The following is a 14,555-nucleotide window of genomic DNA, read 5'->3' as shown; positions in this document are numbered from 1 at the left end:
TTCTTAATGCCGCGACCCTTTAATACAGTTCCTCATGTTGTGGTGACCCCCAACCATAAAATTATTTTTGTTGCTACTTCATAACTGTAATTTTGCTACTGTTATGAATCGTAATGTAAATATCTGATATGCAGGATGTATTTTCATTGTTACAAATTGAACATAATTAAAGCATAGTGATTAATCACAAAAACAATATGTAATTATATATGTGTTTTCCGATGGTCTTAGGCGACCCCTGTGAAAGGGTCGTTCGACCCCCAAAGGGGTCGCGACCCACAGGTTGAGAACCACTGCTCTATGCAGTCTCCACTTTCAGTCTTTGGGTATTAGGGTTTTCTCCTGTGAGTTTTTTGTTGATTATTCAGGAAGTTTTTCTGTATTTTAGTTGTAATTCCAATTTATTCCTGGGAGCATGTCCGTGCAGCATCCACTTATTCTGCTGCCATTTTTAATCCTCCAAGAAGTCTTATTTTAAATGAAAAGTTTTATATTTTTTCTAAAATTATGTCTTATAATTTTTAGGAAAAATGCTCATAAACAAGTTATTATTTAATGGACTTATTATTTAAATAAATTAATTAATATTTTTAAACAGTTTTCTGTCTTTTTTTTTACCTTCATTTATTATTTCTACAAATTATTAAGGGAAAATTCTATGTAAAAAGGGGAGATCTTGAAGATAAAATATTTGTACTTATATAAAATTAAGAGCTTGGAAATTAAAATTAAGTTCATGGGTCTGAAAGACTAGAATTTGTTGAGAAACTAAAATTTAGTAATTTAGGTGTCAAGTACACAGTGAAAATATTTAAAGAAGCAAAATTCATAAGAAAGAGGGGCAGCAGCAGCGTTAGGTAAATGAGTTGCATAAAAAGTATTGAGACCTGAGAATGGTTTAGGAGGAGAGTGCAGATTCTGAACAGGTGGGGTGGGGTCAGTATGGCTGGCAGGTGGAGGGGCTGAGAAGGCCTGAGGCTGCAGCCGTGGTCGTGGTCATGGTCATTAGAGTAACTGCTCTTCTCTGGCCCTTCCCCTCTTAGCTGGAGAACCCTGATGGAGCAAGTACAGAGGACTCAGAGCAGCCCTGGCAGAAGCTGGATGGGGACGGTTCAGGACAGCCTGGGGTCCTCACAAAGGTATGCATCTTCAGCGTTCTCTTGTTAAGGTGTGTTCCCTGTCAGAGGACTTCTCGCTGTTGTAGAAACCTAAATCAGAGAGAGAACTCAGTCTTTTAAGAACCTTCTCTCTCAAAGTGGAAACTGGGGCACAGAGGCTGAGGCAGAGCTGCCCCTGCAGGACTCAGTTCCTTTTTTTTAAAAAAAAATGTATTTTTATTGATTTCAGAGAGGAAGGGAGAGGGAGAGAGAGAAACATTAATGATAAGAGAGAATCATTGATTGGCTGCCTCCTGCACGCCCCCTACTGGGGATTGAGCTGCAACCCAGGCATATGCCCTTGACCGGAATCGAACCCAGGACCCTTCAGTCCACAGGCCGATGCTCTATCCCAGGGGTCCTCAAACTACGGCCCGCGGGCCACATGCAAATACAAATATTGTATTTGTTCCCGTTTTGTTTTTTTACTTCAAAGTAAGATGTGCAGTGTGCATAGGAATTTGTTCATAGTTTTTTTTAAAACTATAGTCTGGTCCTCCAGCGGTCTGAGGGACAGTGAACTGGCCCCCTGTTTAAAAAATTTGAGGACCCCTGCTCTATCCACTGAGCCAAACCGGCTAGGGCAGGTCTCAGGTCCTTAATGCTGCCCCCGCATGGAAGGTCTCTCCAGACTTTCTGGTTGAGCCCAATTCGGCCCTCCTTGTGACCTTTGGCCTTTTCTCCTAGATGTTGAAGAGAGAAGTTCGTCTTTCATGCATGGAGGATAGCAATAACATACTGATGTTTTCCCTCAGAGTGCTTCCCTTGTCTCACATGGTCAGCTGTGTGTATCCGGTCTCCACCATGGCCCTATGAGGCAGTGTTGGACTCAGAGTGTGTCGGGAGGGCGGGCTTGCGATCAGTCTTAATGTCCCAGTTTCTGCCACAATGATCGAGGGGTACACAGGCTCTGCTCACCCAATAATAATACCTGCAGCCTCTGTTTGAGGTTTCAACTTTATACTAACCTACTCCAACAGGTTGTATATTCTTTTATGATTATTTTTATTGAGATGTAATTTGCATTACATAAAATTCACCATTTTTAGTGACTTTTATTACATTCAGTAGCTGTATTACATACAGTTAATTCCAGAACATTTTTGTTACCCCAAAAGGAAACCTTTCCCCGTTATCCATCACTCCCTACTTCTTCCCTAAGCCCTTGGCAACCAACAGTCTACTTTCTGTCTGTGGATTGCCTGTTCTGGACTTTTCCTGCAAATGGACCTGTGAGTGTGTCTGGCTTTTTTTACTGAATGTGTTTCTCAATTTATCAGTGATGTAATGTGTCCTACATCACTACTTTTTGTGGCTGGTGACATCCCGTGTGTGGGTGCACCACATTTGTTTATGAGGTCGTCCATCAGTGGACACTGAGTTGCTTCCACCTTTTGGCGGTTGTGAATAGTGTTGCTGCGAACACTCATGGGCATGTTTTAACGAGGATGTATGTTTTCCGTTCTCTCTGGTATAGCATCGTTATTTTTTGTGACTGAATTCTCTGGGTCACATCTCTTGCTCTCCTTCCTCAGGAGTGTGAACAAGAATGTAAACCTGAAATTGCTGAACTGATGAGCCGACATGAAGACGAGACTGACAGGAAGCAGTGGTCAATGGTGCGGCTGTCCGCAGAGATGCAGCAGGTACAGCTGCAGACCCAGGTGACTCAGATGCTGTCACTCAGACCAGGACCCAGTGGGTTTGGGATCTGGGAGGTTGGCAGGTAGGTGAGATTTGTCACAGTGGATGGATGTGCACTGCAGGCTTACTGTCTACTCTTCTGGTTTGTTTTGTTTTCACATCTTATGCGGAGCCACTGAAAATAGAGGAACACACTTGGGCATCTGGTGGCAGCAATTTGGGTCAGGTGCCAGGAACACACACATTGCACAGCCCGTACTTCCCTATCAGTGATCAGTCATACTCCTTATACACAGCGGTGTTGGGCATTGAGGGACAAGAAGCCCTGGTCAGTCAGGAACATCCGACTCCCCTGAGCAGCTGTCCAACCACATCTTAAGCTAGTGCTGCTTCCCCAGTGCCACCGCAGCACCGCCTCTCTCCTTGCAGCCAGTGCCGCCCCTGGAGCTGGAGGCGTTGCGCTTGAGTCTGAGCAACATGCACACAGCTCAGCTGGAGCTGACGCAGGCCAACCTGCAGAGGGAGAAGGAGACGGCACTGATGGAATTGCGGGACATGCTTAATGGCCGGCATGCCCAGGAGCTGGCCCTGCTGCAGAACCGCCAGCTGCTGGAGCTGGAGCTTGTTAGGGAGCAGCATGCACGTGAGCGGGAGGAGGCGGCACTGCGGTGCAGCCGTGAGACAGGTATGTGTGTGTGGGCAGGCATGGGCTTTCATTTCTGGTATTTGGGGAAGCAGGTGGCCCCATCAGAGGCGCCTCCAAGGTGAGACATTCATGCTCTGATCTTCCTGTCCATGTGGGAGCTGTGTGGTGTGTTCCATGTGTGGGCACCTGCCCTTGACCATCGCTGGGCCCTTGTTTACCTCCTGGCTGGTGGTTGTGCGTCCAGCTCTGCATATCCTTATCCTGCTCTCTGTCCCCTTGCCTCTTTCCAGTTCTTCAACGGGCTTCTGTTAACTTTTGAAATGATGTCGTTGGAGGTGTTTTGCTTACATGCTTGAGGTTTCTACATCTGCATCGTTGATAGGACTGTGTCTGTGGCCATGTTTTATCGAGCCCGACCAGATGCTCCTGAACAGACTCCCTCATCCTACAGACTCTTCTGTGCCCAGTGGGGTCCCAGTGCTCCTGATGGGCAGCCCAGGAGCCTCTTTTATCTCCTGATTCTCTAGCCTAGACTGAGCTTATGTCTAAAATATACTTTTGTGTTCTAATTTTAATTTTTTTGTTAGTCACACTTTTTGTAAACGTGTTTTAAATAATAGCTTTACTGAGCAGTAATTCTCATACCACACAATTCACCAATTTAAAGTGTACATGTCGGTGGCTTTGAGTGTGTCAGAGTTATGCAGACATCATTACTGTCTGCGATTAGAATATTTGTCACCCAAAAAGGAATCCCACATCCCTGGCAGTCATCCCACTTTCCTGCTGGTGTGAGCACCCGATTATCTGCCCTTGTGCTGGGTTTTTCATTTGGAATGAAAAAGCAGCATGCTGGCCCCAGGTGTGTTGAGAAGTCCTTTTCTTTCTGGGTCTTTTCTCAGGTTCCTTTTTAAAAATATATTTTATTGATTTTTTACAGAATGGAAGGGAGAGGGATACAGAGTTAGAAACATCGATGAGAGAGAAACATCGATTCATCTGTCTCTTGCACGCCCCCTACTGGGGATGTGCCTGCAACCCAGGTACATGCCCTTGACCGGAATCGAACCTGGGACCCTTGAGTCCGCAGGCCGATGCTCTATCCGCTGAGCCAAACCCGTCAGGGCTCTCAGGTTCCTTTTTAAATATATTTTTTAATTGATTTCAGAGAGGAAGGGAGAGGGGGAGAGAGAGATAGAAACATCAATGATGAGAGAGAATCATGGATTGGCTGCCCCCTGCACACCCCCTACTGGGGATCGAGCCCACAACCTGTGTATGTTCCCTGACCGGGAATCGAACTGTGACCTCCTGGTTCCTAGTCTATGCTCAACCACCGAGCCACACGGGCCGGGCTCTTCTCAGGTTCTTGTAGTGCTGTCTCTGTGTCTTCTCAGCGGTTCTCAACCTGTGGGTCGCGACCCCTTTGGCGGTCAAACAACCCTTTCCTGCATATCAGATATTTACATTATGATTAATAACAGTAGCAACATTACAGTTATGAAGTAGCAACGAAAATAATTTTATGGTTGGGTCACAACATGAGGAACTGTATTTAAAGGGCCAGAAGGTTGAGAACCACTGATCTAGATTCAAGCAAATGCAAACACCTCATTTTACTCCCATATGTATGTATATGTATATGGAAATAAAATGATGTATTTATAGTGTGTGTATATATATAAAATGATGCAGATATATGTGTGTGTGTGTATATATATATCCCTGTGTATGTGTGTATGTATATGTATTTTTTTAGTGATTTTTCTTTTTTTTCCATTTCCTTTTATAAATATCTTTTTATTGATTTGAGAGAGGGACAGACAGAGAGAGAGAGGGAAAGAAACATTGATGTGAGAGAGAAACATAGGTTGCCTTCTGTATGCACCTCATCTAGGGATTGAACCCCCAACCTGGGCATGTGCCCTGCCAGGAATCGAACTGGCAACTTCTTGGTTCATAGGATGACATTCAACCAACTAAGCTACACTGGCCAGGGTTTTAAAATACGAAACATGCTCTGCCTTAGGCCTCTCCCAAAGATGTTTTTCTTCTTTTTCATGGCATCCAAGAGCAGGTCTACAAAGAGGCGCACATCTGACCTCTGTTTTGTGAGGTTCTGCTGTGGCATGGCCTTCAGTGTGGCTCCTGGACCTTTGCCTTAATTCTGTACTTGTTCAGGCCACCCTCACTGTGCACATATGGCACCCCCTCTCCCCAGTTCTACCCTGGCCCTTTCCTGAGGCTCCTGCCATCTCTACCTGGCACCCTGATCTCCAGGTGTGCACCCACATCTCCGTGCTAACTTGGCTGTGCCCATGGGTCCAGTTCCGTCTCCCTCCTCCACCTCCCAGCACTTACTCCTCTTTTCTTGTGCTTCTTCCCTCTCAGGGTTGGGAGTTGTTGGGTCCTAGAACATCTTTATCTTTCTTCCGGCACCTAGCCTGGAATCTGGCTTGGTGCGGAGCAGACAGGTCCCATTACCAGAGGAAGAGTGGGTTCAAGGCTCTCAGTGACTATGCAGTCTGGAGCCAGCCTTGCCCGCTCATTTCAGACTGTCCTGCTGGGTGTAAATCTTGCACTCCTTGGTTTGGGCATGCATATGATTTGTTAATTAAACCAGACATCATCATACTCTTACTCCCTCACAGATGCCTCCTCTTCTGTTGACGCTGGTGGGTGCCCGTGGAGCAGCCAGCAAGAGCCAGGAGCCCCTTATCTCCTTGGTGTCAGATTGTGGAAAAACCTGAGGCTCAGTGATCTGAACGATTTTTTATGTTTTTCTTGCAGCTGAGCTGAAGGAGAAGTTACAATCAGAAATGGAGAGAAATGTCCAGATAATAGAGGTATCTGTATTCTGTGTGTGCATGATTTCTCTTTTCTGCCCATCCCACCAGGTTGACCCCTCCACTCAAAATCCCCACAGAAATACCCCTCCCTCACCTTGATATTAAACAAACCCAGTCAGAGCTTTAGTGGTCTGTGTTGGTAGAAGTGTATTGTGTTTTCTTTCAGAGGCAAAGCGGTCTTTTGTTTTTACAAGTTGATTTTGTCAGAACAATGTGTGTAACATGAGGCTCTTCCATCCCAAGTTTGGTTTTCTGAGTGGTTGCTGTGTCCTGGCCCTTGCTGTGCTTTGGACACAGACCTCTGTCCTCACGCAGGGAGGTGTGGACTGCGGCAGTTGAGATGTGGGCAGTGTGGGTTCTGGGACGCTGCAGGGAACCTCAGGGAAGAGCTGTGCCTCAAGGGCAAAGCAGTGAGTCATGGGTGTCTACCTTGCGTGCACCATGATTGGCTCTGTTCACAGTGCTGACCGCACTGGCATGGCCATTACTGTCCTGCTGTTCCCATCTCACACCCCATTTTTTGGGACAGAGTTATGTTTTAGAGGATAACAGAATTAGCTCTTTTCTGAGGCAGTCTCTCACTGGAATTTCTGATTCTCGTAATGTCTCCCCTTCTGAAAGCTACATTTGTGGAGGGGCCATTGGATCTGATGACGGCAGAGGAAATGGGTGACATCAGGGAACATGGGTGATGTTAGATGTGTGACATTGGGGCACGTGGGCATTTCTGTCTTGGTTGCTCTGGTCAGGCACTGGTGGAATATGCTTGTCCTGGGTTGGAAGCCTGTGCCCAACCCCTAGCCCCTAGGCTGGATAGTGGGGACTTGTTCCTCAGGGCACCTGGCACATAGCCTGGCCCTCCCACAGATGTCAATAACATCATTGTAGCATCCTGCCCCCCAGGTCTTTGTGGGGGCAGACACATGAATCTCTGAGAGTGACCACACACCTGTGCTGTGTGTTCTGTTTCTGGGCAGGTGGGCCTTGTTTCTTTTCATTTGCAGTTTGCCTTGTGGATACTTTTGGTCCTGTACATTCAGAGCTGGTTTCCTATGGTGACAGTCTGGTCTAGGCAGGGAGTGACTTCCTAGTTTTCAAACGTGTGATTTAAAATTTTTAATCACAGGTAATCAATTATTGGTCATACTCTCCTTTTTCCTTATTTAAATTAGACCCTGAAGCAAGACTGGGAGTCTGAAAGAGATTTATGCTTAGAAAGCCTACGCAAAGAATTATCTGCAAAGCATCAGTCAGAATTGGAGAATTTACAAAGCCAGTTTAAGAAAGAATTGGCAGAACAGAAAACTGAGCTGGAGAAGATTTTTCAAGCCAAAAATCAGGCAGAATGTGAGTATTTAATTAAGATGAGCAGGTCTTACAGGGGGACCAGATTTTCCTGTGAAATTCTGGAATAAACACCATGATTCACCAAATTTGTGGTGAATATGAACTGCTTATGTGTTCAAATGCCAGATGACAGTACTTGTGACACCCCCAGCTGACAGAGGTGCAGGGCCGCCTCAGGACAGTCAGCTGTGGGGTCTCCCCTTGTTGACTACAAGTTCCCTAAACCTTCCTGAAACTTACGTTTCAGAGATAGTTTTTGCATGTTTCATTATTAAATTGCTACCCAAACAGTAGTATTGGGATTGTTCATTTTTTATGGAGGTTGTTGCCTATTACCCGACCTGTCAGAACAGCTGTGTGCTGGTCAGCTGGCCTGTACCCCTCCCTCCCTCCTGAGGGGAGCAGCGGTGCTGAGAAGGGGCCTACAAGGAGCCTGGGGGCCTTGAGTGGGAGGTGGCCCTCCTAGTGCTAACTGTCATTACTACTGCGAAGGGCTGGCTAATGGTACTGCCGAGGAAGAAGATTGTGCTGTTGTAAACTGAGCATCTCTGCTCCTCAGTGTCCCTCCAGGCTCTGCAGGCTCAACATGATGCTGCTATGAAGAAGCTCCAGGAAGACCTGCAGTCTGAGCGCTGCCGGCACGCGGAGGACCTGGACCTGAGAGTCAGAGAGAAGGAAAGAGAAAAACAGCTGGAGGTGGGCGATTATTTAATTGCTTGGAAGGTTTAAGATGGAGGTCGTTTCATATTCTGTTATTTGCTTAAGTACTAATTTAAGACAATTGTCAGTATTTGCTGGAGCTGGTAGGTGAGGTACAGAGTCTGTAAGGTTGATTTGACAGTTATATGTTCAGCCTTAGAAACAGATAATTCACATTCTTTACAAGTCCCCCTGAGATGCTTACAGACTTCAGGTAATAGGGGTGGAGGGCCATATGCTGTGACCACAATTCAATAAAGACATTTCTAAGAAAAGAGCAGAAACATTCCTGCTGCTTATGTGTTCAAAACTCTTTCCAATGAAACTCTGCATATCAGGATGGGGGCGATGTGGCCAGATCTACTGAGACCTGAAGTATTTTTGTCACCAAACCCAAGAAGCAAGCAATGCCCCCAAGCATTGGTTCAGGAAATTAAAAAGAAAGCAAGCCAGGGATGGAGTCAGTCATGGCCTGTATGTGGGTTTACGATGAGGAGGGGGAGGAGTCAAGCCCAGGAGGAGCCTGTATCTCTGTCCCCTGCAGCTCTCACACCCACTCCCACCACCTCTCCTCCAGACTGAGGCCATGATGGCCAGGCAGAGCCAGGGCCGGGCTGGCGTACACATCACTTTCTTGATGAGAAAGAGATGACGGGAGGTTACCTTCTGTCCTGTGCCCTGGATGAGAAAAGGCTACAGGGGCCTCTGGGCCAGTGCTGCCCTCTCTCAGGCTGACTGAACATGCTGACCCTGAGCCTCCGTGCATAAGCAGGTTGGAGCTGTTCCCAGCTTTGTTGGTTCGTTCTCTCTCTCTCTCTCTCTCTCTCTCTCTCTCTCTGGCTGGCATATAGCACAGGTTTGGTGTGCTGGCTTTGTTCGCCCTAAAAGAAGGTGCTTTCCAGGAAGGTTGAACAAGAAATGCAGAGAAAACCCAAACGTACCAAGGGATAAGGGAGGTCTGTGATCACTAATGAGAAGGAAAGGCCCCTGTGCAGAACACGTTAAAGTTGACAACGGGGGGACCTCTTGGGAGATTGAGTCATGTGGTCAGTGCCAGTTGGCAGCCTGGGAGGGAGCCTGTGCACCCTCCTCATGGTGCCCAGTCCCTGAACACCCACCCATTGGCTCTCCCCTGACTTAGAGGGCAACAGAGAAAGTCTCGTCCTTGGTCAGTGAGAAGTGGTGGTCTCTGCAGGGAAAAAGGCAAGGGCCTGAGCAGGTGATCTGTGAGAGAAATACCAGGCGCTCATAGGACTGCGATTGGGAAATGGCACCTTTAAACATGGGGAACGATAGTTTTTCTCTGGTGCCGCCATTGCTGGTGTTCTCTAGGCTGGATGTTTGGGATTTGTGCTCTCTCATGCCTGTCAGTCTCGGGCTCACTCTCAGTCAGAGTCTCACTGTCGCCTTCCTTTTCTAGTTGGAGAACCTTCAAGCATCTTACGAAGAGCTGAAGGCTCACTCACAAGAGGAAGTCAGGCGCCTGTGGTCCCAGCTTGAGTCCACGAGGACTGACAGACAGGAACTGAGTGGTGAGGAGTTTCATGTTCAGGATTCAGAGTCTCAGAAGCTGAAGCTGTGGGTTTTTAATTGTGGGACCCTGAAATGAGGGTGTAGCAATTGTAGGGAGTGCAAAGAGTGATTTGTGTACTTCCTGAAGATGGTGTGTGGAGTTTGCTTGTTGGTGGGAGCCTTGGTTTCATGCTAAGCAAGCTGCCTATTCATGAGTGTTTGCTTGTGTTGATGTCAGGCACCTGTTGAGTGTGCGTGCTTCTGTCTAAATTAGAAGCTGCTGGCATCTGGGGTCGCGGGTGTGCCTTCTCTGTGGATCCCATGAGCTCACCTGGTGTAGACTCCCATTGCCCCAACCTCTGGTGTTGGAGGGTGGTGATCCCAAGTCTCCAGGCCCGGTAACTGCAGCCACCATTACTGAGAGAAGCTCACCTGGGTCCCCTTACAGCAGCGGTTCTCAACCTGTGGGTCGCGACCCCTTTGGCGGTGGAACGACCCTTTCACAGGGGTCGCCTAAGACCATCCTGCATATCAGATATTTACATTACGATTCATTACAGTAGCAACATTACAGTTATGAAGTAGCAACGAAAATAATTTTATGGTTGGGTCACAACATGAGGAACTGTATTTAAAGGGCCAGAAGGTTGAGAACCACTGCCTTACAGACTCATGTCAGAGCGGCCTCTGCTCCCTAGCAGCACCTTCAGATGGGGGAGGTCATGAGATACAGTGGGGGAAACACAGATGTGTGCTTTTCTGCTGCTAATCTCCAGAGTGAGCCTTTTAAACTAGTGATTGTCCTTACTGGGTGAGTGTTATTGGGAACAAAGACCAGAGTTAGGAGAAAGGATTAGAAACAGCCTGTCTGCTGCATGGTGGTGAATAAGACTGTGTCTCTGTCACCCCTCACTCTGTCAACCCATCACTCAAGTCTTTCCTTCTGGTCTGTGTGTCACTGATGGAGGCCACAGGTGGCACTGGTGGACTTAATGTGTACATGACTTTATGCATGCTTTCACACACGTGTTCCGGCTCTAGCATGTTTACTGGAAGTCTTTACCCTTGCATGTAAGGACCCTCACAGGGAACCCTGATTTTGAAATCTCTGGGATAATGAATTATTTGTTATTTTATTTGAAAGCTGATTACTTATTGTTGACCAGCTGGTAGCCTTCTCTTGATCAAAACAACAGTGACACATTCTCTTCTGGTCTGTGTTACTGTTACCATTAACAAAATATCACAGACTTGTTGGCTCAAAACCACTTCTTAGCTTGAAGATTTGTGGGTCAAAGGTCTCCGGCAGCATGGCTGGGCTTTCTGCCCAGGGTCACTCACAGCCGAAATTGAGTTGCTGGGCTATCCCTTGACCTGGCTCACTCAGGTATGGCAGAATCTAGTCCGTGTGGTTGTAGGACAGGTCCTGTGTTGTTGCTGGCTGTCATCCAACCACTCAAAGCTTCCAGAGGCTGCCCCTATTCCTCCTTGCGCAGCCCCTCCATCTTCAGAGTTCAGCAGCACATGGGATGCTTCTCACATGTTTAGTCTCTTTGGCTTCTCCCTCCAGCCTGAGAACACTGAGGTAGCTGGTCATCTTGCTGGGCACAGGTCATCCTCCTGTGTCACATTAGCCAGTCACAGGTTCTGAGATTGGGGGCCTTTAGAATTCGGCCCCCTGTACCAGGAGCTTCAGTAGCTCCCGGTTTTTCCCAAGTGTTTCTGTTTAAGGTGATTGTGTAATTTCATCTCATTAAAGACTTACGTGAGCAGCTCCTGGCTCGAGCGTCTCACGTGGAAGAATTAGAACACCTGCAGCGAGACTTTGAGCAGCAACAGCAACGGGAGAAAACTGAGCATGAGTCAGAACTGGAGCAGCTGAGACTTTACTTTGAAAAGAAATTGAGGGATGCTGAAAAAAATTACCAGGAAGACCTGACTCTGTTACAGCAGCGGCTGCAGGAGGTGAGGGAAGACTCTCTTCTGGAGTCTGCGGAGATCAGGTAAATAAATCAGTTTTTACCTTGAATATGTATTTGAAATATGGGAACCTTGAGCTAAACTGAAATCTAGTTTATGGGTGTGTTTTTTTTGAGCTTCCCCTCAAACACCAAAGTACAATAAGTGTATATGTGTCATGAAAGTTGATTATAGCTGCCCTGACCTTACACTTGAGAGACATTGCCTTTCCCAAGGAAAAGGCACAAGAATTTGTCTCTCTGACAGTCTAGTTTTAATATTTCCACAGTTTTTATCTTCCTTTATTCTTCAACTAGAGGCCCGGTGCACAAAAATTTGTGCACTTTGGGGGGTGTCCCTCAGCCCGGCCTGTGCCCTCTCGCAGTCTGGGACCCCTTGGGGGCTGTCCACCTGCCAGCTTGGCCCACTCCCCAGGGGAGCGGGCCTAAGCCGTCAGTCAGACATCCTTACTGCTGCGGAGGAGGTGGGAGAGGCTCCTGTCACTGCTGTTGCGCTTGCAGCCGTCAGCCGGGCTTGTGGCTGAGCGGAGCTCCCCCTGTGGGAGCACACTGACCACCAGGGGGTAGGTCCTGCATTGAACATTTGCCCCCTGGTGGTCAGTGCATGTCATAGCGACCAGTCGTTCTGCCTTTAGGATCAATTTGCATATTACCCTTTTATTATATAGGATAGGATACTATCCCTATATGTTTAAGCAAATTTTTAAATTTTTTATTTATTTTTATTAAATTTTGTGGGATGTTATTGGTTAATAAAATATAGGTTTCAGGTGTACAGTTCTATGATACATCGTCTATATGTTGTATTGTGTATTCCACTCCTGAAATCTAATTTTGCTTGTGATTTTATGCCAATGGAGATGAATAGCCTGCTATTCTAGAAACACATTTTTATGTTTGGGACCCAAAACCAGAGAACATTAGAGCTAAGAGCCGAATCTGACTCACAGGACAGGCTGCAGATGATGTGCGGCTGGTGGAGGTGGGCTCAGGAAGTGGGGATCTGTGTTGCCTCAGGGTCCCTGTCACTAAAACACCAGCTGTGGTCACTGACACATATTTCAGTCAGTGGTGTCCTGTTCTTGATGCAAGTAGGCTTGTGATGGAAGGAGCAGGAAGGGTTTTCTTCTTTCATGTGGTCAGATCCCAGGGACGGAGCAGAGTTCGGATGTGAAAGTGCTATGTGTAAGGTTTTCAGGATGTATTTTCTCTTAGTTCATCCAGTGCGGTTTTAGAAGAGACTTCTGAAAAAGAAAGAAGAGACGACCTTGATCAGCTCAGCTTCCATCTGGAGCAGCATGAGGTGACAGGCCAGTTTTGTTTTATTGACGTACTAGTGACCCAGCGCGTGAAATCGTGCGAGACCCAGACCCGTGGGAAATAGCGCGAGACCCGGGACCCCAGACCCCAGACCCTGCTGTGCCGAGCATGCAGCCCTACCCACCCGCGCTCGCCGCGCACACACCTTCCTGGTGACTAGTCTTTGGTTGGTATAGCGTTAGGGCCACTGGGTTTTTATAATATAGATAATTGACATATAATATTGTATTAGTCCAAGGTGACAATGTAATGATGCGATATTTGTCCATATTGTGAAATGATCACCGCAGTAAGTCTAGTTAGCATCACTACACAGTTACAAATATTTTTTCTTGTGATGAGACCTTTTACGATTTATTGTCTGCAACTTTCCCCACAAGCCACCATGTTGTACAATATATCCCAGGACTTACTTATTAACTGGAATTTTGTACCTTTTGACCCACTTCATTCATTTCTCCCACCCACGCCCTCTGGCAACCACCTATCTCTTCTCTGTATCCATGAGTTCAGTTGTTTTATCTTTTGTTTTTTTTCAGATTCCACATATAAGGGAGATCATATCTTATTTGTCTTTCTCTGACTTGTTTTACTTATCATAATAGCCTCCAGATCCATCCAAGCTGTCACAAATGGCAAGATTTGATTCTTTTTTAGGGCTGAATAATATTTACATATATATGTGCACTCATATATCACGTTTTTTTTATTCATCTATTGATAGCAACTTACGTTGCTTCCATATTTTGGCTACAGTAAAAAAACGCTGTAATGGACATAGGCGTGCATATATCTTTTCAAATTAGTGTTTTTATTATCCAGAAGTGGAATTGCTAGGTCATAGGCAGTTCCATTTTTAATTTTTTGAGGAAACTCCATGCTCTTTTCCATTGTGGCTGCACCAGTCTGCATTCCCATCAACGGTGCATGGGGGTTCCCTTTTTTCCACATCCTTGCCAACATTTGTTGTTTGTTAATGTATTGATGATAGCCATTCCAACAAACTCCTTCAATTTGTTTATCCAGTTTGGAACTTGGCCCTTTTGTGTGCTCAATTGTCATAGGGGCAGGAATCTTGAAATTTAGGTTGATGTGACTCCTCAGTGATTTTTTTTTAAGGAAAATGAGCTTACTAGTTGCATTATGAGGGCAAAAGGAAGTATGAAAGCATTGAGCCTGTCTCCTTACCTGCCTGCTTTTCTTTTCTTCATAAGGATGCTTGGCTGGGCCTGTTGTCAGGGCTGCTAACAGCAGCAATCAGAGACTCTGCCCCCTCCTCTCCCCGAAACTCCTGAGCAGGCCCAGCACCAGACCTTGCACTGGCTCTAGATGGGAAAGTGCAGGGCAAGGAGAGCAGAGGAGGCTCAGGAATAAGTGGGTGCAGAAGCCTGGGAGCCCCATA

The 14,555-nt window shown here is 46.6% G+C and overlaps 1 protein-coding gene across 3 annotated transcripts in view; it reads left to right on the top strand.

Annotated features, from left to right (window-relative positions):
- The window catches only part of PCNT (pericentrin), a 105,988-nt gene that overhangs the window by 26,045 nt on the left and 65,388 nt on the right, over positions 1–14,555 (top strand). For 2 of the 3 annotated variants that reach the window (XM_014549962.1, XM_014549963.1), the window contains exons 3-11: positions 1,044–1,139; positions 2,693–2,821; positions 3,231–3,486; positions 6,238–6,293; positions 7,469–7,643; positions 8,203–8,339; positions 9,763–9,874; positions 11,614–11,857; positions 13,049–13,136. In XM_014549962.1, coding sequence (XP_014405448.1) covers positions 1,044–1,139; positions 2,693–2,821; positions 3,231–3,486; positions 6,238–6,293; positions 7,469–7,643; positions 8,203–8,339; positions 9,763–9,874; positions 11,614–11,857; positions 13,049–13,136 — 1,293 coding nt within the window. The remainder of the gene's footprint in view (positions 1–1,043; positions 1,140–2,692; positions 2,822–3,230; positions 3,487–6,237; positions 6,294–7,468; positions 7,644–8,202; positions 8,340–9,762; positions 9,875–11,613; positions 11,858–13,048; positions 13,137–14,555) is intronic. The other variant, XM_014549961.1, reaches the window with a different exon arrangement.

Source organism: Myotis brandtii, unplaced genomic scaffold (genome assembly GCF_000412655.1).
Source record: "Myotis brandtii unplaced genomic scaffold, ASM41265v1 scaffold577, whole genome shotgun sequence".
Classification (NCBI taxonomy): domain Eukaryota; kingdom Metazoa; phylum Chordata; class Mammalia; order Chiroptera; family Vespertilionidae; genus Myotis; species Myotis brandtii.
The sequence above is the reverse complement of the archived record's forward strand: the minus strand, read 5'-3'. Positions and strand labels throughout refer to the sequence as shown.